Genomic DNA, 21,894 nt, shown 5'->3' with positions numbered 1-21,894 from the left:
ACATTCTACTGAAGAACTGAAAGACAATGATTTATTTTTGTTTTAAATCACTAATTTTGGGTGTCCAATCCAATAATTCTATATGCTTTTCTTGAAGTTTCTTGTTTTGCTTTAAAGGCATAGTATTCTATAAACTATTGTGTATCATAATACCATAATAAAATACTTTCAAAGTGATAGTCCTAGGTCTGCATGTTGTATAAACTATATCTATAAACTATCTACCATTATATATTAATGCTGTATTATTTTATATTATTGTATATATTGTATAATATATTATATATTGTATTTTATTATAGATTCTATTATATGTTGTATGTACTCACTATCAATTAGAATCCAAGGTCTCAAACCAGACTTCCCAAAATTGAGGAGCATACATTTATGCATGCTCATAAGCATGCATAGTGCCCAAAGTGTCTTGTTGAGAAACTCCATGACACAAGCAGACACAGAATACAATTCTACAGGTCAAGTTCAGTCAATGTATTTTAACATAGGCTACCCTTTTCCTCTCTATAATTTCTGTTCCTTTCTTAGCATGCCCCTCTTGTTAAAAGAAAATGAGTTGTCAAACTAAAAAATTGGAAAAAAGTATTGGCTTGCATTAAACCAAAACACAAACCCTTTCTTTTTGCACATCAAAAGCCAACAGTTCCTTCTATATAAAACAAAATTTTCCATTTGACCTAAAATGATATGTTTCATTTCTGAGCACATGTCGAAAAAGACAAGGAAATGAAAGGGTAGCTCTGTAAAGCTGCAGAAGATGTAACTTTATTCCCCGCTTCTGTCCCAGTGTTCAGAGCATTCAATCAAACAGAAGATCTGTGCTCAGACCGTCCTCAGCTCGAGGCAGTTTGTGACTGCATCCCCTTTCTGTCATGATAGGACTTGGGAATGAGCAAACTTCAAATCTTCCCTATTAGAATTGTTCTGCTTTGTATAAAATATTTCAGTGCCCATGCCTTAAGCCTACACAGTATTTTTGGCTTGTAAGACTCTAAGCTTATTCCCCAACACTTCTAAATCTGCATATAATGCCTGCCAACCAGGCTCGCAGCCTCAGTGGGAAAACCAGCTTGCTGTGTTAAACCTTGTTTGACAATGCAGCTAAGAGTCCAGTTCTACAAGAGTTTTACTTCTGCTCTGTTCCTTCCTTCTCTTTTATGAAGGGAAGAAGGAGCAGCCATGCACTTGAGCCCCGACAGGCTACAGCTGAAGTTGCTGTCTGTATCTGGAAAACTCAACTGAGGGTGAGAATCGTTGCTGTTGTTCTAGTCTTAGCTGTAAATCAGTGTTGTTTGCTGACAACAGACTTGAACTGTATCTTTGCTTTTCCTCAGCTTAGCTCTAGTGCAGCCTCTGCTCTCAGGAGGAACCAGTAGTGTTTGCTGCCACATCACAACTGAGACCAGTGCAAGCTGTAGGACACCTTTGCTGTCACAGTGTTCTGCTCCTCCAGGGTGAGAAATCAAACAAATCAGCTTAATCAGTCTTGGTCAAATACAGCACAGCAAAGATGAGCTCATACAGCCAGATTCCAGTTTCAGAAAGGATGTGGCTGTCTTAGTGTCCTCGGCCTCTCTACTGCGATGACTTTCAGCTGGCATGAGTGCCCATCTATTTGTTCCATGAAGAACAGTGCTTGACTGCCAGAACTGGCCTCACATAGTGGTTTCCAGTGTGTGGCTGGAGTCAAACAATTCATGCAGATTGAGAAGAGGACTCTTAATCCACTTGGGCACTGGTCACAGCAACTCAGTAATGAGTTGCAGATGGGACTTTTTCTCTCAGCACATCTGGAACCTGATACACCTCAGACGAGATCAGTATCTGACTGTGGATATAATAACTGCAGGTCAGCAGCCTCGCTAGGTTAAGCCTGGATTAAACAACATAGCATAGATGCAGACAAAGCAAACTCTCTAAATTAATCTTTCAGATGCTCATCTTTAAGGCATGCAACGTTCGGTCCCAGTTTTAGAACCAGACAGATCTCTGCTCTGACTGTGGTGGCCCAGTGAGTGTGGGGAACTGCTGACAGCACAAGATGCAGAGCTTCCTAGCTATGACTCCGAGAGAGCTGGACTCAAACCCAGGAGGGTTACAGACATGCTTCTGGAGGAAATTCTGGGGACAGCTTAGTGTCACTTTGAGCAGGGGGTTAATCACCAACATTGGGTCAGGTAACCGTGTCTTGAAAACCTCCATTAACACATTCTCCAAGTTCTCTGGTGTCGTGGTTTAACCCCAGTTGGCAACTGAGCACCACGCAGCCGCTCGCTCACCCCCCCACCAGTGGGATGGGGGAGAGAATCGGAAGGGTAAAAGTGAGAAAACCCGTGGGTTGAGATAAAAACAGTTTAATAGGTAGAGCAACAGTCACGCACGCAAGCAAAGCAAAACAAAGGAATTAATTCACTACTTCCCATCGGCAGGCAGGTGTTCAGCCATCTCCAGGAAAGCAGGGCTCCCTCACGCGTAACAGTGACTTGGGAAGACAAACAGCACCACTCCAAACATTCCCCCCTTCCTTCTTCTTCCCCCAGCTTTTATACTGAGCATGATGTCACATGGTATGGAATGTCACATGGTATGGGATATCCCATTGGCCAGTTGGGGTCAGCTGTCCTGGCTGTGCCCCCTCCCAGCTTCTTGTGCACCTCCAGCCTTCTCAGTCGGTAGAGCATGAGAAACTGAAAAGTCCTTGACTAGTGTAAACACTACCTCGCAACAACTAAAAAACTCCATGTGTTATCAACATTGTTCTCACCCTAAATCCAAAGCACAGCACTGTACCAGCTAGTAGGAAGGAAATTAACTCTATCCCTGCTGAAACCAGGACATCTGGCTACCCTGTTCCACTACTGCACTGCCTTCTATCAAAAATGCCTTGGGTTTTTTTGGTGGCCATTACGCCTTGTTACTACTGTCACTACTGAGAAGAGTTCAGCTTTGTCATTTCTGTAATTATCCTGATAGCCTTCTGCTGCCCTCACTCCACTTCCTCAGTGGCCATCTTACACTGGGGGGACCAAGACTACACACATACTTGCAGATGCAGCTTCACTAACCCCAAGTAGAAGTGGACGATGACTTTCCTCAGTCTGATGGCCATACTCCTCCTAATATAGCCCACTATGTGGTTTGCCTTATTTACAACCAGCATGCAGGGCTGGCTCCCATTCCACTTTGTGTCTGCTGTAACCCCTGCATCCTCTTCAGCAGGGCTGCATCTCAAGTCAGTCAGTTCCCAGGCTGTACCAATGCATAGGGTTAGTCTGTCTCAGGCATGAAAATATGCACTTCCCTTGTTGAACTGCCCAAAGTTTCTGTTGGCCCAATCCTCAGGATTAAGCTCTACCATTTAAAGTATGCCAACCGCTCTGTCCTAATTTATCATTGCCAACAGCAGCAACAGCTTCAGTTGTAAAGAAAACCTCGAGGAAAAAAAGTCCACAACTTTATTAGACAGATGTAAACTTGTCACTGTTTAGAGACTGACAACTCAGATACAGCGGGGCTCAAAAGAGAAGCCATTAGAGCCTCCTAAAGGGTAACATGTGCAGCAGGTCTGCCCATCCTTTTCTCTTCTGTATATGAGAATAACGGCACAAACTGTCACACTGAACTTGTACAAGAACCTTGTATGGGACCCATTCAAATAGCAGAAGATACGTGGAAAACATGATCTCAACCAGAGCTGGTTTTGAATATGCTAGTCAGGAGCCAGCGTGGTAACATGAGGAAAGGTTTGTGGGTAGGAAGAAAGGTTGCCTTCTGAATCAATTTGCATAAGAGTTTATATCTCATTACATAAGATATCATATTTGAAGATTATTTCATGTGGTTCTTGCTTCAGTGTATGACAAATCACAGTTATGTACAGTGATTCGATAAGGTCACTGTGACTGTCATGGTATATTGCACTGGATAACTCATTAGCAGTGTCTCCATCAAAACACTGAAAAAGCTTACCAGGGCATTATTTATTTAATGAGATGCCATGGACCAAAACGACAAGAATAAACACGATTGTCGGTATGTATCTGGTTTTAAGGTCTGCATCTTCTGTATAAGCACACAATAGAAAAACCTTTATGAAACACTGAAATATCAAAACCAGATTTCCTTTTATTATATCACATTGGTTATTAACCAGCACAGGACAAAGGAAGTCACTACCACTGTAACTAACAGGGAAAAAAAAAAGTTTCAAGGATGTTTGCTAGCGTAGAGCTGCTTCACTGACTGGGTCCACCCTGAACCACTAGAAAGAGAAGAATCATTGCTACAAAACAACCTGTTCATAAAATTGTAGCAATTTACTCACAGTTGGACAGAGTGCCAATTGCATTACAACACAAATGACGAGCTTGATCCTGGCTGTACAAACAAGAGATTTCTGAGTAAAGAGGAACTGCTTGCTTTGAATTGTCACCGGTTCTCACTGTGAAGGTGAGCGAAGGAATATTTTGTGGCACTACAAGCACCAGCTCCTGAACAACATGAAGAGCTTGGGAAGGGTGACGGAATATAAACAAAGAAGAATGTGATTGCTACAGGCATTTTCTTCCATCTCCTGCAGGTTATTTGAGCCCAAGTAACTTCACTGTATGTAGGAACATTTCTGCCATACCTCTTTTCAGAAACCATATTGATACAGCTTTCCTTTATATTTCCGTTTCTTATGGCTTTATGTCACTTAACTTTAATCACTTGCTCTGGCATTTAAATTGGGAGTCTAGTCATCCTAAAAAAATGCACCTCAGAAGGTAATTCACATTGCCTGGGGGTGATTATGTTTCTATCTAATCTGGATCACATGTCAGGAGGCATTTCCAGAATGTGAAGCTGAATGACTATATCCATGTTCACACGGGCGCTACAAAAAAGTTTGCCACTGTGGTCATACGTATTGTATTTTGACTTTTCATGTGATATAAATATTTGCTGTTGTGATTCAGAGAAGTAAGTTCTCCTGGACCCGGGGAATAGTGTGTTTTGCAAAGTGTGGCAAGTTAAAAAAACTTGCCTTTTCATTAAAGGCACACACACAACCAAACTGCTGACATTGCTTAATGCAGCAAGCATCTCAAATAAGGTGACACAGAATTATGGTGCATAATGCTTAAAACTACAAATTTGCAAATACTAAGACACGTGCTTGCCTTTATTTATGTAAACATTCATGTTGATTTTGATTATATTTTAAACAATGAATAATTAAGCTTCTGCGTGTTTGAAGGACTATGGTCTTTATAGCACAGAAACAAATAGTAGAAGGCTTAAATTACCTGGAAAAATAGCAGTCTGAGATTCTGAGAATGCATCTACTTGAGACCACTACCTAAAAAATATTCTTTAAGCATCTTGATCTCATTAAAGGAAAAAGGGTAAAAAATCCTCTGAAACATGCGCTGTGTTTAGCTTGGGTCCTCTGACACTTCAGCTCCAATCTTGGTCTGTTCTTGCTAAAGATATGGTATCAGCCCCTCTTCATAACTACAATTAAACACCTACATTCTAATTTAGATACCTGAAATTGTCCTGAATTTCAAAAATATAAAATATTTGAAAAATTCAACAACTTCAGTGAACTGTTAAATAGATTAGCATTCATTAAATAACAAAAAAAAGCCATTTTTAAAAAAATACTGTACTATTACATGACACTTTTAAAGCTGGCTAGCTAAACATATTCACAATACTAACAAAGATATGTGGGAAAAGCATGTGGTGAGCAGCAAATGCTTTGGTACTTTCAGACCCAGATACACGGATGGGTGTAAATCAGTGCAGCTTCATCCAGTTCAGAAAGCTGCATTAATTTACACCCCATGTTTGATAACTGAAATCAGACCCGAAACTAGAGCACTGACCCTTTCAGTAATGCACTTTGCTGTTATATATAATGATTTTACTATACCTGGTGATCTTCTGCTACCAACAATGCATATTATTTAAATTTATTATATTAAATTAGAAATAATAATTTATCAGTATTTATGCAGCTGAACTGAATTCCATATGAAATCAGTGATACAAATGCAATAGCCTAACTGAAGTTATGGTGTCCGGACCACAGATCAATTCATTTTTTAGAGGTGCACTCTTCAGGAATCAAAAGCTGTTATGTATCATCTACTGATCTTCCAGTTTCAAAAAGAAATACTTCTTACCCACAGAAGGGGCTAGATTAGTTTAAATCCATCTCAAATTGCAATGTTAAGGTCAGTATCAAAATACTTGGATTTGAAAATCCTTTGTTCGGTGCAGGGAAAATTACTTACCATTTGAACAGCCTCTCCATTACGTTTATTAAGTTGTAACTGAAGCGCGGTGCTCGTAACCACTCAGCCTGATTTTAACGGCTAAAGCGTTTTCATCAGGTCAGCAGTGCTCTGCTCACTGTAGTGATGGGCTTACTCCTTTTCTTTTTTCTTGGTTCCCCTCCCCACCCCACAAGCAGATAATCATGAGGGAGCAGTATAAATGTAAACTATTTACCTTGTAAAGAATGTAAAGAATTCAATTAAAGGCAAGTCTTCTGAGAATAAATCACATCGCAGTAAAGAAGCTGATGCGCTTCTCCTGTTCTTGGCTCCACAGAGCTTCTTTTGGGGTGTAATTACACAGTTAGGGCCTTTAAATGGCATGATATACAAAGCTTCCTCATTTTCTGCTTAATGCCCAACTCTGTCTTTGCTGAAGAGCAATCCTGAGCACATTCAAGCAACCTCCTCTTATAAAACCCTACTCCTGAATGCTGCTCTTCAAGAGCCGTTCGATGTGACTAGACTGGTAAGCTGGAGCTGCAATCAATTTCCAGCTTGATACCAAGGAAAAGTTACTTATCAGACACTATTAATCAACGCTACAGGCTTTCTAACAGACTCTATTATCTATGTATCTATCAGCAATTCAGTGAACTTACAATGGCATTCTCTAAAAATTTATTGTATTTAAATCAAAGAATCAACCAGTTTGGGATCTTGCCTTCGTAGTGATAGAAGAGAGCCTGAATGATAACGAATCAAATATAACAGAGGGCTCTGCATTGTCATTTCTGATTTATGTCATGTAGCAGTCTGTATCATAGGGATATTTTATGTTCTAGGTAAAAGTCATTAACTGTGTGCCAGCCTATTCAATAAATGCAGCCCAACTGCCTGCCCATGCATTGGCCTTCAGTGTAATAAAACACAGGTTTCAAATACATATGTAATGAGTTTTTCCCATTTTTTAGAAAAAAATATCATTATTATTTTCTTTTGACTGTCTTGAAGCACAGGGAAGTCAGAGGTCTGAATGGTCTGACAGGAACTGTGTATATCCCAGAGCAGTAGTCCTCATCTGTGGATCACATCCAGATACTACATGAATGCAAGCAAAATGAACAGACACGATCTGCTCAAGCTCATACTGTTTCTTTTGGTAAAGCAGCTGTCTCCATATCGTCTCTACTGCTGTCATCCTTCTATACTCCCCTGGAGGATGAAACAAAGGTGCAGTCTGGATTCCCACAAACCACAGCATACCTCAAGTACGTTCTCCCGCAAACATCAGAACCTTTCGTAAAACAAACTAAAACACCATTGTCTGCTCTGGAGCACTGGAGTTTCCAACTGAAAAGACTGTGTACTCTCAGGGAGGAGCAAAACACATTAACCCATTCATCTCTTCTCATATAATATTCCAGATAATTGAGCTTTTAGGAGATGAAAGTCTGTCCTCAAGCTGGATTCAGAGCTGTATTGCAGCATCTCCATATAATGACTGTCCAGACAATAGGCTGAAACATTACCTACTGCTCTTCTGGACTTTAAGGAAGGCTTTTAAGCAGCTGGTCCATGAAACTTGGGATCCAGTTATCCTCTTACCAAAAAGAAAAAAAAAAGTTGATTTTGGATACCTCTATTCCAGTAAATAAAAGAAGGGCAGGAAGCAATCTCTGGCTCGCCAGCTAAGTGTTACGTACTGGCTCATGTTCACACGGTGAAGGTTCATGCAGAACAAATGAAACATATATAGACTGCATAGCACATGGTCCTGATTCTCCTGTGACTGTCATGCTGTGCTGTTTTGCTGTAAGACATAATTATTTTTTCTTGTGGCTTCTAAATTTCTCAGTGCCTAAAGCGGAGACTGCACTGCAACACAGCAGAAAGGAATTTTACAACATAAAACCAAGGGTGTTTGCATATGTTCTAGTAAGTAGTAGGAGAGCATGTGTAGGCAGGGAACAGCGTTTGAGGCTACAAAGCCTTTTGAAATAGATGGAAGATTGGACAGGGCATAGAGCACAATCTGGGGGAATTTCATCCGCGCTGTCTATGGGGAGAGGTCTCTAGATACCGTGAGTAGCCTTTGCCATAGAGAGGGCTAGTTGGAACTGTTCAAAACTGAGCCAGCGAGCTAAATAACAATCCTGCAGACCATCGGCAGTCCAATGCCTTTCCCTTTTTTTTATAAAGTGCAGACAGACCCTTTGAAGTTTTTTCTGTGAATGCTGTCTAGCCACCTTATCTTTCTTTCTGCTTGCAGCAAGGTAAGTGGTGCAAAGGGCAATTCTGCATGGCAATGCATTTCACCCAAGGAAGAAGGAACTTACTTGCAGTAGGCTTAAATTTCCTTGCAACATACTTAAGACTACTTGGTATCTTCTGTGACAAGAGATTCAACGGTTATTAAGCTAACCCTGATACCCATGTGGTAGAAAAGCAACATTATCATTTCTAACCATAATGAAATAGTTGTACAACATTCCTAGGCAATGTAGTACCAAACACTGCTCACTTGTTTGAATAAATTGTGTCATGATTAACCTGTTTTTGAAACATTTTCTTGAAACTGGGTGACAGGTTTGGAAATTATGATGGGAAGAAAAACTAAAAGATGCACGCACACACACTCACAAGTAACACAGTCACACAGACTTTGTTTCCTTAGGAAAATCAAAGCAAAATAAGCTTATACGTTTCCCAAAGATTAACAATATTATTCCTAAAGCAGCTGATTTTAATTTTTTTTAAAGAAATATTGTAAGACCCCATGTCAGGATCTGAAGAGAGAGTTTAAAGTAATCAGAAAGCAACAGTCATCTGATTCAAACTGACTGCATTAACACATTTTTAAAGATATATCTATATATAGACGAGGTAGAAGAAAAACTAAATTGGCTGTTTGAGCTAACCCTTATAATCTTTTGTTCACTTTTGGATCTATGAATTTATGTCTGTCATTATTTGGCATTTCCAGAAGCAAGCAATGTATATTTATTAGATTAATATAAAGCACTTAATAAGGCTTGTCACTCACAAAGCCTTTGAGAAAATAACATCAGCATATTTGGTCATATTTTAATAATCTAAATTGCTATAAATCACACCAACAGCAAGTAAAACTCAAGAAGCTCCAAATCAGAAGGCACAATGAGAGCAAAGGAGATATGGGCTTGCCAAATGACACCAAAAAAGATAAGAAGGAAGAGATGAGAAGTCTGCTAGAAAAAAAAAAAATTCTCCTTTTAGTCCTTGCACAGACCTGGCTGTCTTTATTTGGCTGCAGTGCAAAACTTATGAAGTCGCAACTAAGCTGTGAAGATAAAAGTTATTTCCTTACAGTGCAGTAAATGGAGATATAATAATGCATTCCTCTCTAGTCGACACTTTCAGATATAGGACAGAGAGGAGGGGAGGACGTGCATCTGGGAACAGATGCACTGGAAAATTCTTCCTGCCATCACAGTATAATATAAAGGGCTTGTTTCGCAGACCAAGGACACTCAGATCACAATAAACGATGAAAAACACTAAGACTGTTGTTGATACTTGTAAATCTGCAACTTTGAAAAGTGAATTAACACATAGGTGCACAGTGAGAGGAAGCCAAAAATTACAGTTGCTACGCCTCAAAGGTGCTGAGAAAGCTGAACAGCAGCAGAAACAACCAACTGTTTTACTGTAAATTAATGTCTGAACAAAGAAACAAAAAATCAGAGAGTTTCAAAACTTGGGGCAGTTCTTTCATCACAGACATTCTCAGATATCACTATTTAGGCTGCAAATATGCCAGGGATCAAGAGGCATACAGCATATGAGAATTACAGAAAACACGGGCGAAAAACACATAAATCAAAATTTGCAAAAGCCTGCATGCAGCAAATTTAATAAAAAAGAAAAAAAAAGAAAAAGGTATATGTGGATCAAGACAAAGAGGATATTCAGTATCATACATCACAGGTAGTCAAAAGCCAAAAGGGAAACAGTGGTTCATAGACCGAACCATAAGGACTGGCAAGCACACAGGAAAGGAAATCCTGTGCCAAGAGGACTGTGGTTCTACACGCAATCTAATCATTTACAGAGATTACTGTAAAGTAAAAGCAGATGGAAAGCTAGTTTACAGTACAGCGGAGCTAACAAAAATCTGCGGCAGAGTGAATATGTAGGCCTTTGGTCACTGTTCAGTGTACATCAAGGGACTGCCATCTCAGTTTTCAAATAGCAAAAGGATTGGAAACAGGCCCTCCTCCTTTCTGCAGAAAGGCAACTTATCTGGAATATTGCATTCAATTCTAGACAGTCAAATTGGAGCAGTTCAAAAGAAACTACCACAAATGGTTCTGGGGCCTGAGGGACTGATTTATGAGGAAAGATGAAGAGAATTAAACATGCATAGCTTAGCTAAGCAGTGACTGAGAAGAGACAAGTTAACAGAAATTTGAAGGGTGAAAGGGAAAAAGAAAGGTTATAGAGCATAAAAAGGAAGGGAATTTGGAACAATAAAATGAATTTAATATAGTGTAAATTTAGGCAGAGTACCAAGATAAAAGTAACACACATGGATGAGATTAACAGGTAAGACCGCAAGATTCCTTGTTTGGTATACTGGGTGGATAGCCACACAAAAGCACCAATGTGGGCACAGCAGTCCAATGTTTCTGGCACTCAGAGCAGCTCGCTCACTCACTCACTCAGCTCTGGCACCTCCAGACGGCCCTGCAAAGTTCTGTAAAGACAACCCTCCAGTAAAGTGGAGAAGAAACCCGGGAGAATTTCTGGTATGGAGAGCTACACCGTTGGCATCTGGAAGATTTCTCTCCCTTGCGCTGGAGGGATAGTTATTGGGTATGGCCTAGGTAAGCCTGGGCTGTGGTTAGAATAGCAAGGATGGTTGCTAGTCTGAGCTGGATCTTCATGAATAAGTGAAAATGAAAGCAGGCTGAGCAGCTGTCCTGACAACGGAGTTTACAACAGTCTGTTAAGGTCACCTTCCACATCTACTATCTAGCTTTATACTCGTGGTCACATAATATTATAGCACAGCTGTATGGGCACCTGTAACATAAGAAAAAGAAGTGCAGAGAATCACTATCACACTTGCTTGTGAACATGCATAGCAATATCACTTCTGGGTTAAGTTAAAGTGGGGAAATCCGGTTCATCGTTTGTCTGAAGAAGAGGAAGAAGAAGAAGAAAAAGAAGAGGAAGAAGACATGGAACAGCTTCATCTCCTCTGACAAACTGGAAAAAAAGCATAGTGTCAATGGATGGACTCCTAGTCTACATGAAACTTCAAGTTCCTTCAGTGAGGAAGTAACGAGACAAACATAAAAAATGCTTCAAAGCTATTGAAGGAACTGAAGAAGAAAACTTAACAGAAATTATTATTGCAGTTCCAACATTACTGCTTACAAGACAGAAGAATTCTTTCAGAGACACAATAAATCTATATATTCATTGGTGATTAGGAGGAATTAAGTATGTAATTTAGATTGCCTTAAGAGCTTTACTTTTCACAACTGTCTATGTGATTTACACATACCACTTCCGTAACTAACATTATTAGTACTGCAGCTAACAAAATCAAATAATTGTGTCCAAAGCAAAGCACCTGAAAAGCAAGGCATTCATTTCATCTGCAATCTGAATACAAAATTTCTCCTGTTCCACATAAACTGAGTGCTGAGTAAGGGATACATTGTTTTCACATATTTTCTTAGAGCCTCCTGCAATAAGCTACCTAAAGACAACAATACTACTCTTTCCACAAAGACTGAAATAAGGGGAAATTTCTACATGCCTGCCTCCCTCCTTCCTTCTCCTCAGCTTAGGTGTCAACATTTACAAAACTTTTACAGGAGAAAGCTTTGATTCCTTATATAGTAAAAGGATCACATTTCAAAGCCATTGATTAGCTTTCAAAATACGACCTTAATAAATCGTTCCAATCTCTGTAGATGTCTTTAAAAGGTCCCTATATGGGACCTTTTATTTTATATGTCATACTTCATAACAGGATTTGCGCCGAATGGGACCACAGCAGGACTCCACCAGCCTGAGGTGGTATGGCCCAGATCTACTGCCCGTCTACATGCTCTGAATATCACTTCGATCTCTTCTGAAAAGTAATATTGCGTAGAGAGACACGCATAATAGGATTTATGGCCAAAGATATCAGACTCCACATTTTCCTTCTTCCCAAGAATAACATTTTCTGTTTTAAAATCGACTAAAGAGAGTAAAGCACACTTCCAAGTGGAAACCCTACAGGAATGTCTGTATTCTAGCTGGGTAAAAAACTAGTAATAAACGACCAAATGCTCTTCCACTTCTGCGCTGTGCCCTCCTGTCCACACTCCTTGCCGGTTCCCATTCTTACTGGCCAAAAAAATGGACTGCATCCTAGCTCTCCGAATCACCTTACAGATGGGGGGAACTTGTCAGGGACAGTTGTCTTTCAGCGTACAAGCATGGTGCTGGCAAGGAAAACAGATTTGGCGATACTACTTGCATCCGTGTTTCTGCAGGTTACAACAGATTGACCCATGTCTTCTGTTACCTGAAGGTATGTCCAGTAGTCAAAATACTAGAACTTGAAGATTTCTTTTAGCGGGTCTTATTTTGCTGTTGTTTGCACTGAAGGCAGTTGCTTGAAAGCAAACAAATGGAAAATATACCTTTCAATAAACAAACATTATTTTATTTAAATTGGTGGTGCTCCTTTAAACATCTGTTGACTTAATTGATTTCCATTTGTTTAAGAACAAATTAGAATTACTTCAACTTAAAATTTCACTTGCTTTAAAATAACCATGTTTACACTGTGGCAATTTTGTTGCAGGTGTTAATTTAATTATCTACAAATATTTTCTCTTTGGTTTTACAACTTACCAACTGTGCAAAATTTACCATGATGCAGTATATTAATTTGTCTGAAATGAGAAAGAAAAGGAATTGTGATTATTTGCAGCAAGAAGTAAAAATACATTTCAGGGGTGAAAATATACTTCAGGAATGAAAATATGTTCCTTAGCCTCAAAACTTTCACAGACTTTGTGAGGAAAAGTTGCTATATCGCTACAATTTCACATATGGAAACAGAGAGATTTGAGGGTTTTTTTCTGTTCTCTGTTCTTGCAGCAATCTTCTCAAAAATGTAATATCAGAATTCTGAACCTTCATGCACACTGTGCCAATATGGTGAGAAAATATGATACTTTGACCTTTACAATCTTCTTTCATCTTATTTTCAGGGTGGCTAGATTTCTTTGCTGTCAGCAGAATCCCTATATTAGAAGAAAAAAACACTCCAAATACCAAAAATAAGAGATTTTTTAATAATTTCCTTACAAGTTCACAGTAAAGTTTTCCTCAGAAAATGCTGATGCTTCTCTCTCATGACAGATTTTTTACAGTGGGAAACAAACTGATGACATAAAAATTTTTTTGGGAATGACTGTGATTTCCATAAAAAATATTATAAATATAACCTATATTTAGTCGAATACAAAGTTGGAAATCTTGTAGCCTGCAATTGTACAAGTTAATATTGCTCCTCTTGCTGTTATTTCAAAAGGTATTTTTCCAAATACCAATTTAATATAAATCTTCATCTTAATATAATTTCCAAATGCTATTCTAAGCAGTTGTTATTGTTAGGAAAGTTGTTGTCAGTTGTTACTGTTAGGTAAGTATTATTTACTTGGAGGCACAACTGACAAATTATTAGATGACCAGTATTACAAAAGTGCAAAGATAATTGGTCTGCTGTCACCCCAAAACATATTTTTCTAAATATCACTTCCTATGTCTAAATACAGATATTAAAGTAAAGGTTCTTTTTACCTCTTTCCTGGCATCCAGTGTCAAGATTTCTAACTTTTTGATATTTAGGCAAGGTAGAAAATTAGTTCAAATTAAAAAAATAACGTTGAGTCGGTCATTGTCAAATGAACCCAGGAACTGGAGAATAAAAATAAATCAATCTAGTATCCTAAGCTGGTACAGAAGTACTAGCGTTCATAGGTTGTAAATAATTTCCTTTTTTTCCTGTTGGCCTGCACCTATCCTGTGACTACAGCGAGAGAGACAGAGACACAAAGAGTTTAACAGGAGTAAAAATGTTCTAGCTGTGGCTCTACTTTTATTGAGGTTTGTAAGATGAAAACCATTTGTTCTTGACTGCAGAATTAAAAAGCAGTTCTACCTAATTTTTCAGATATCCTTCATGACATCTGAATTATCATACTGACTAAACTTTTTAAAAAAAAATCTCCATTGTGTATCACTGATACATCAGACTCAGATTCAGTCTGTCAAAATGGAATAAGAAATACTGTGCATTGTATCAGCATTCCTTTTCTGTATTTTACAGTATAAGCTTCTCAAACAAATACCTTTCATCAAAACCTCTTTATTCCCCCAGAATTGCTTTACGCATCTTCACGGGATCTAAAAACTCCCAAGCAGTGGCTCCTCACAGGCAGCTGCTCCTCTCGCTCTTTCTGGACTCCCAGGGAAGATGACTCCTGCCTCTTCCTCCCAGCCTCACTTTCAGCAGGCAGGGTCTCTCGGTCATGCTGGGCATCTCATTTCAGTAATAATCTTAACCTCATGCCATAGGTCACAGTGTCATGAGCGTGTACAAGGAAGAGGAAGTTTTCCCTGCAGCCGTGTTGTACTTAGCTCTCTTACTGCAGAAATAAACCATGACACGAGAGTTAGCTGACACCATCGTGAAATACCAACCTAAACTGAAGGGATGGCTGTTGAATAAGGAGTGGTACAGACATCCTGCTTCTATTTACAGCTCTCCTTCCTACCACCTGCACAATTTTTACTTTTTTGTGCCTTGAGCTCCTCATCGGTGGCAGAGGACATGAGAATTCTCTGGGACACCATAAAATGGACTAAATGAATACCACCTCCTGCCCAACCCTGGAATAGAAGAAATCCTGTTCATGGGAAGGAGAAAACACTTTGAAGACTTTGTTAGTTCTCTCACGTCACTAACTGTCCAGTGTGACAGGGCACCTATGTGTCATTGATACTTGGGTCACCACACATCCTGCACATGCTGCCATAGAGGCAAAGGGTTCCTGTATCGCAGACCAACTAGGGGTCTCCAGTTTTTCTTTTCAGGCTCCTCTTAGTCTTCTTATGTAGTCTAAGCTACAGCAACTCACTCTATCGAAACACAGATGAACTTTTCACAGGCTGTCTCACAGTAAGAAAGCTGACACGAAGGTATCGTGTTTCACCCACAGCATTGCCTCTTCATCCATGGGAGAATCAAGTTCTAGTCCCTATCCTCTGTAAACTAAAACCAATGTATCATATCACATCTTCCCCCACCCTTTTCCAAGCTGCATAAGGTTCAGGTAGAGCTATCGCTGTGGCATGTCTGGAGCCGCAGAAGACTCTGGGAGATGTGAGAAGGGCTGAATCCCTTGGGAAAAGCACACAGACTGAATTTAAAGTGCTAAATGAGAGTTCGGGATGATATGCCTCTTTCCTCCGCAGTATCCTGGAACATGCCAATGCAGTCTGTCCCATAACCATGGTGAAAAGGGACAGACACCACCACGGCTGAAACGCTCATCCAACAATGTTGAGAGTTCTAGTGGTTAATAATTTTATTGAAACAGAAAATGCATTGAAATGGCAAGCTATGGAAAAGTGGGGTAAAATTAAATAAAATGGAAATCATAACAATAATCCACAGAATTTACTCTTCTTTCATTCATAAATATGACAGTAATTTTGTTATCAAATACTCTGTGAACTAGTGTGAAAAATACTCAAGATGACATCTGTAAGTACATTACTGCCGGCTTCGGCCTTTCAAAACAAAGTATATGATTAAGGTCTCTGGCATTGCAGACTAAAGTCAGGACTGAATTTTTTTTAATGTAAGGAAAGACCCCTGTAGGATATGGATTTTTTAAATACTATGAGTAGGAGGCAGCAAAAAGAAGGAGTAAATCAGTACAGACTACAAGATATCTGAGGAGGGTATAGCAAAATTTAAAGGCCAAATATTTCAGTGCATCTTCTACTCTAATTAATTTTCTTTATGGACAATCCTTGCCATATATTCAGATGCTGAAGGTAAGAAGGGCTAGATGTTGGAGAGAATTAGTATATATCTTTTATCTCTTGTTTCAAATCCTGAATTAAATTCACCAATAAACATCTAATTAGTATTTCCATCCCAGATCTCTGTAAGCATTGGTCTGTAACAAAGCACAATTCAGTGTTTCATAATTCATACAAAGGAGATAAAGGAATCGGAAACAGATAATCCAGAAAGAATGGAAGTAGGCTCTGATGTTCAGATTTGATGATCCTAATATTTGGATGAATTCACTTGGCTCCGAGTTTCAGCTGGCATGACTATAACTCCTTAGCAAGGTTTTAATTGTTTGCATTTATGCACCTCTACAGCATTTGCAGCAGAAATCAGACTCTCGAGTAATGAATTTAAGCCTCCTGACTAAAGTACTGTTTTTCTTAGTTCCCGTTGCAGGTCCCTCAGAGGAAGTCCAGAGCACAGGTGGAAAACCACAGCCATAACATGTAAATGATGATATTTATGTCATAACTAGATATACAAGGGAGAGAAGATAGCAGCAAGGTGCTGCCTAATTTGCAGTGCTGCCTAATTTGCAAAATCACATTCATTTGTACAGTCTGTCACACAAATCATCGAGATAAAATGGTACCCAGCAGCTGGCAGATAACATGTGGTACTCTCCTACGTACCGCTGTTCTCTCTTCTAAATAGCTTACGCTAGCTGATTGCCAAGGAGAAGCTACTAGCACAGACAGGGACAGCCCTCTGCAGCCACAATACTTGGCTGCAAAAAGGAGATGGGCACTAGTAGTGACAACATGAGCTGCTCGAACAGGCAGACACGCATACAGCTTGTGTTTTAAATGCTGCAGGTGCCAGCTGAAGACAACATGATGGCTGCAGCAGGCCTTATTCAAGAGTATTACCGGGATGAAAGACCTCACTGGGCATGGCCCCAGACGATCTGGTCTGACCACACAGCTGCCCCTGCTTAGAGCAGGAGGGTAGACTGGAGACCTCCCAAGGTTGGATCTTTACTGTCACCATCCTATGACAAGATGGTGACAGTATATCTCATTTTCACAGCCCCCTAGTGGGAGCAGTGCACTGAAAAAAAATGAAAGAATATTAGTAAAATTGTACTAACACCGTAGGAGAATAGCTATAGCCCTTCTCAGCTCAGATGTCTACACTCAATCTCTGCAGAGATTAAAAAAACAAAGTGCAAACACATGCAAAAGCCAGGCATATAGCACTACAGTTCATAAAATACTAGCTTTAAAGTGCTGTTAATTTGTATCTTTTAGATACTTCCCCTCTCCCCAAAGTAGACCAAGAGACAGTGCTCTGCAAACACACTTCCTCTGGTTCAATGTCTTTTCCTTCCGATATGGAAATCATCAGTGAAATGGATTAAAAAACAAAGTGGGGTGTGAAGAGTCGCATCCCAGCCCCTGTGAGGTTCAGCTGCTCTCAGCAGGTCTCAGAACATCGCTGGTGCTACCACCCTGCACGCAGCCCTGGCCCATATTTGACCCCAGCTGTCCGCCAAACACAAACATCGGCAACACTATTGGCATGTTAAGTCAAATGGTAACGCCCAGGGGAGGATGACAGGGGAAGTGTTTCTCCTTCATTAATTACAGGTGGAGATGGAAGCATTTTGCCAATTCTGTATGGAGAAGCACAGGCAGTAAAAAGCCTTTCTGGCAGGCTCCAGCCAGCGCCCATTGTCTTGGAAAGCACACCCTTTGGAAGGAAAAGTGCTATGTGGTAAAATACCCTGATTTAGTGAGAAAGCACTAATTACAAAATTCCAAAGTTAGAAAAGAGGAAACAAATAATATTGCCAAAACTAATGCTGTATATTCACCTTTCCCTCTGCTGCGTTTTAGTCCTTCATCCCTGCCCTCTAACCAATGCAATGAACACCCCAAGTAGTCGTCGTTCGCTTCTTTTTAATGAGAGAACCTCACCATCCTCATCTCTTTCCAATTAAGGAACGTATAGTTTCATTGTAGAGTTACATATTTAGGATGCTATTGAACACACACACCCCCATATACATTCGCTACAGTTTCACTTTAAGAAAGTAATTCCAAAGTGACTAAAGACCGAACAATACTTTTCTGACATCTTCAAGATAGTTATTATGCCGCAAATTCCTCATTTGCATTTATCAAATCTCATGACAAGCTCAAAGACTTATTCTTAGAATGCACCTTTAAAATTATGCAGTAAAACTAATCTGTGCTTCTCTGCATGAGCAGGGAATTTAGGCTTGTAACTCCCACCAGTACTAAAAGCAGTTCCATACACAAGTCCCATTGAATCCAGACAAGAGGAAACCCTCATAAATCGTTTTTCCCTGAATTACTAAAATACTTCCAGGGCACCTTAATTTCATATGAAAACATCAAAGAACCACATTACTCGCTTCTTAACTGTAACACAGTATTTTAAAAACAGTTTCAGAAATGTCCTTGGTACACTTAAGTCATCAAAGACCACAATCCGGAGAGAAAACCTTTTACAGCAATCTGCTATTTGTCATGTAAAAACAGTGACATAATCACCAGAAGTCTGAAGTTTTCCAACTCCTGCAGTAAAAAATATCCACGGCTAACAAGCTACTAGTGGCTGTCCAAAACAAGTATCTAAACAATAATTCATTTATCTAATGCAAAACCAGCTATTTCCACTCAGACCCTGGATGCTTTAAAAGGCAAACCCAAAAAGCTCGAAAAATGTGCAGCTAGGAAGACGAGCAGCCTTGATAGGCAGACCAAAAAAAAAAAAAAAAAAAAGCTGCTAGGAATTTGCTCTGCATTGAATCAATACATTTAGCATAGATCCTAATTTCAGTCTTTAAGGAGGCAGTTTGCAGGATTCAAGGTTAAAAGTTCATTATTATTTTTTAAGTCTGTCACAGCAAATAGCTAAATATTCTGGTAAGGAGGGGATACATTGTTTGATCTACAATAGATGCTGAGATGTGCTCCTAATTATGAATCTATTCTCATTTATATTACCCTTGTGAAGAGTAAGAGCCACGTCCGAGGTTGTCCTTATAGGCATCTTTAACATAACGCTATGAATGACGTTTCTTCTTTTTGGATATTATTTTCTTTGGTAATTAATTTTAAAAAAAGTTTTAAAAGCTGATCAGCATGAACTTCAGAATGAGGTCTTTATCACACACACAATGAAGTTGCCTCTGAACAGAGGAGAAAAAGAAACACTGTGCCCTGCCTGCATATTCACATGCAAAGTAACAACTCCCCTTCCCGACTACCACGTTGACATCATGCAGCATCTTCGACTTTTTGCATATGCATTGAAAAGACACACCTCAGAGAATAAAAAGGCAGTTTTAAAATCAAAATAACCACTTTGTTACTTACAGCATTTGATAAAATGGTAATGAGACATTCTTTCATCTCAGGCTGTAGTCTTGCTACAGGTTTCAGCATTCTCTTCTGCTACAACTGTCGTGCCCAGAAAATGCATTATTTAGAGCCCTTCCTCAGGTATCCAGTATACCTCAGAATACATTATTTAATGCAGTTTCTGTTCCAGGATCTTGCAGAGGCTTCCAAGTCATCCTCACCCGACTGCTGGAGTTATGATAAACCTCTGTGCGTCTTGAACCATGACTACTGCACGTGCTATTGTAGCACAAGTGATTGACACCGCTCCTAATCCCACATCCCCAGGAATAGAAAGATTTAATTGGTGTGCACTTGCAGCCACATTCTTCCAGCACTGAGGTGTGCTGCTGCACTGCGGCTCTCACAGTCCTGCCAGTTAATGGCTTTTCAATAGCTTTCAAATGGCAGCAAACGAGGCTTGATGAGGGGGCTCGGATGAAATAGCAGAGCAAGGGATCTTAAATTTTATTTGTGCATGTTGTTTGTGTGCCAAATGTGACCAGATTCTTAGCTGGTACTAAAACAGGATTATTTTTAGTTGCCACCAGTTGCTGTGTGAATAGGAAATTGATATCGGTTGCCAAAAATAACCACCTTTTAGCATCACAGATAATTTTTCAGTATGTTGTAAGGTAAAAAATGAGGATAGAGCTCACAGCCATCTTCAGACTCTCCTGGTTTATGCATGGATTCATTTAAATTGAGCTAAGAAGCATGCTTGTGTGTACATTCCTTGATATGTTCTTGTTTTGTCATCTCTTTGTATTACATTGCATCTTTTTCACAGATGAAATATTTATGTCAGAAGAAAGAAACTGCAAGCCCTGCATGGTTTATATCACGATTATGCACATTATCTAATGATATTTTAATCACTGATTGTAAGACAAAATGCCCAAGAAAATGCATCCCTAAGAAAAAGTCCATACAATTATTTATCAGACCGCAGAATAACAAGTCAATGTATACTGACGCATTACCCGGTTTCAGATTAAGGGCACACAAAAGGCAGACCTGCATTGTGTTTTAAACACCCAGGCTGCATCATGCTCTGAGCACAATTCCTGCATCACTTTTCCAAGAACAGTCACCTAGGAATTTGGTTACTACTTCTTCGAGAAACCTACAGCAGAACCACAGTAAAATATTTTTTATAAAATCAAGTAATAATTTAAGGAAACTGTGCTCAGAGAGGATTTACGTTTGCTTACCATGTGTCATGCTTACCACAGTCATCACTTCACTGAGTGAGAGCTCTTGTAAGGGGAAACTGATAGCCTAGCCATATTTAAATCTTTTATTCATCTGAAAGGTTCTTACCTACTATTTTGTATACATTCCACTTTTAACAGCTACAAAGTGTTAAAGGGACTACAAAGGGAAAAGGGTCTAACTCATTAGTGAGGATTACTAATTCAGATTCTATTAACTATTCTGCAAAGTTCCCACAAGAGCAGAGAGAGACATATTCACAGGCTTCCCGTGACCCATTAGCAAAACCCTTAGGTGAAATCTCTCAGCTCCTAACAGCCACATATTTCAAATCTGGTTTTAGGTATAATATGCACAACCATAGTTTTGCAGAACTAATTATTTAGGTGGGTTTTTTTTTCCTGAAAACATCATTTTTCAAAAGAAAAAGAAAAAAAAAATCTAGAAATAACCAGGGGAAATAGGGATAAATTTTATAAAACACAATACAGTAATTACATTGCCATGGAAACTTTTTACTGTAAAGCTCAGAAGTCCAAAGTAATTAAATATATCCAGACTTTCTTTCACACCTATACAACACTAGGCCAGTTTGGGCCATATGGCTTATAAAATAAACATACAGAGTGGTTTAAGAGGCAATGTTAGTCATAGTTCATGAGCAAGTGTCAAATAATCTGACAAAAAGCCCTTTGAGCAATACTTTTTGGCAGAGACGTTCCTGACAGGTTCATCTCTGGTGGTACTGTCAGGCAGACAGACTGCAGTGTCTAATAACATCACACTTCCACCAACCCATGCTGGTTAAAACCAGGAGGACTCTCGGTAAACACTGGTGAACGGGAGCAATGGACAAAGGATGCTTTTCTGAAGACAGAGCTGA

General features: G+C 39.4%; 1 protein-coding gene across 1 annotated transcript in view; it reads right to left on the bottom strand.

The window, feature by feature from the left end:
- MYO16 (myosin XVI) overlaps positions 1 to 20,036 on the bottom strand; it is a 278,671-nt gene extending 258,635 nt beyond the window's left edge. Inside the window, exon 1 of the mRNA XM_009333377.1 lies at positions 19,773 to 20,036. Coding sequence (XP_009331652.1) covers positions 19,773 to 19,800 — 28 coding nt within the window. The 5' untranslated portion in view covers positions 19,801 to 20,036. The remainder of the gene's footprint in view (positions 1 to 19,772) is intronic.
- Positions 20,037 to 21,894: the final 1,858 nt, after the last annotated feature.

The sequence above is a fragment of the Pygoscelis adeliae genome, unplaced genomic scaffold (assembly GCF_000699105.1).
Source record: "Pygoscelis adeliae isolate BGI_AS28 unplaced genomic scaffold, ASM69910v1 Scaffold48, whole genome shotgun sequence".
NCBI lineage: Eukaryota > Metazoa > Chordata > Aves > Sphenisciformes > Spheniscidae > Pygoscelis > Pygoscelis adeliae.
This window is presented reverse-complemented; position numbering and strand designations above follow the sequence as displayed.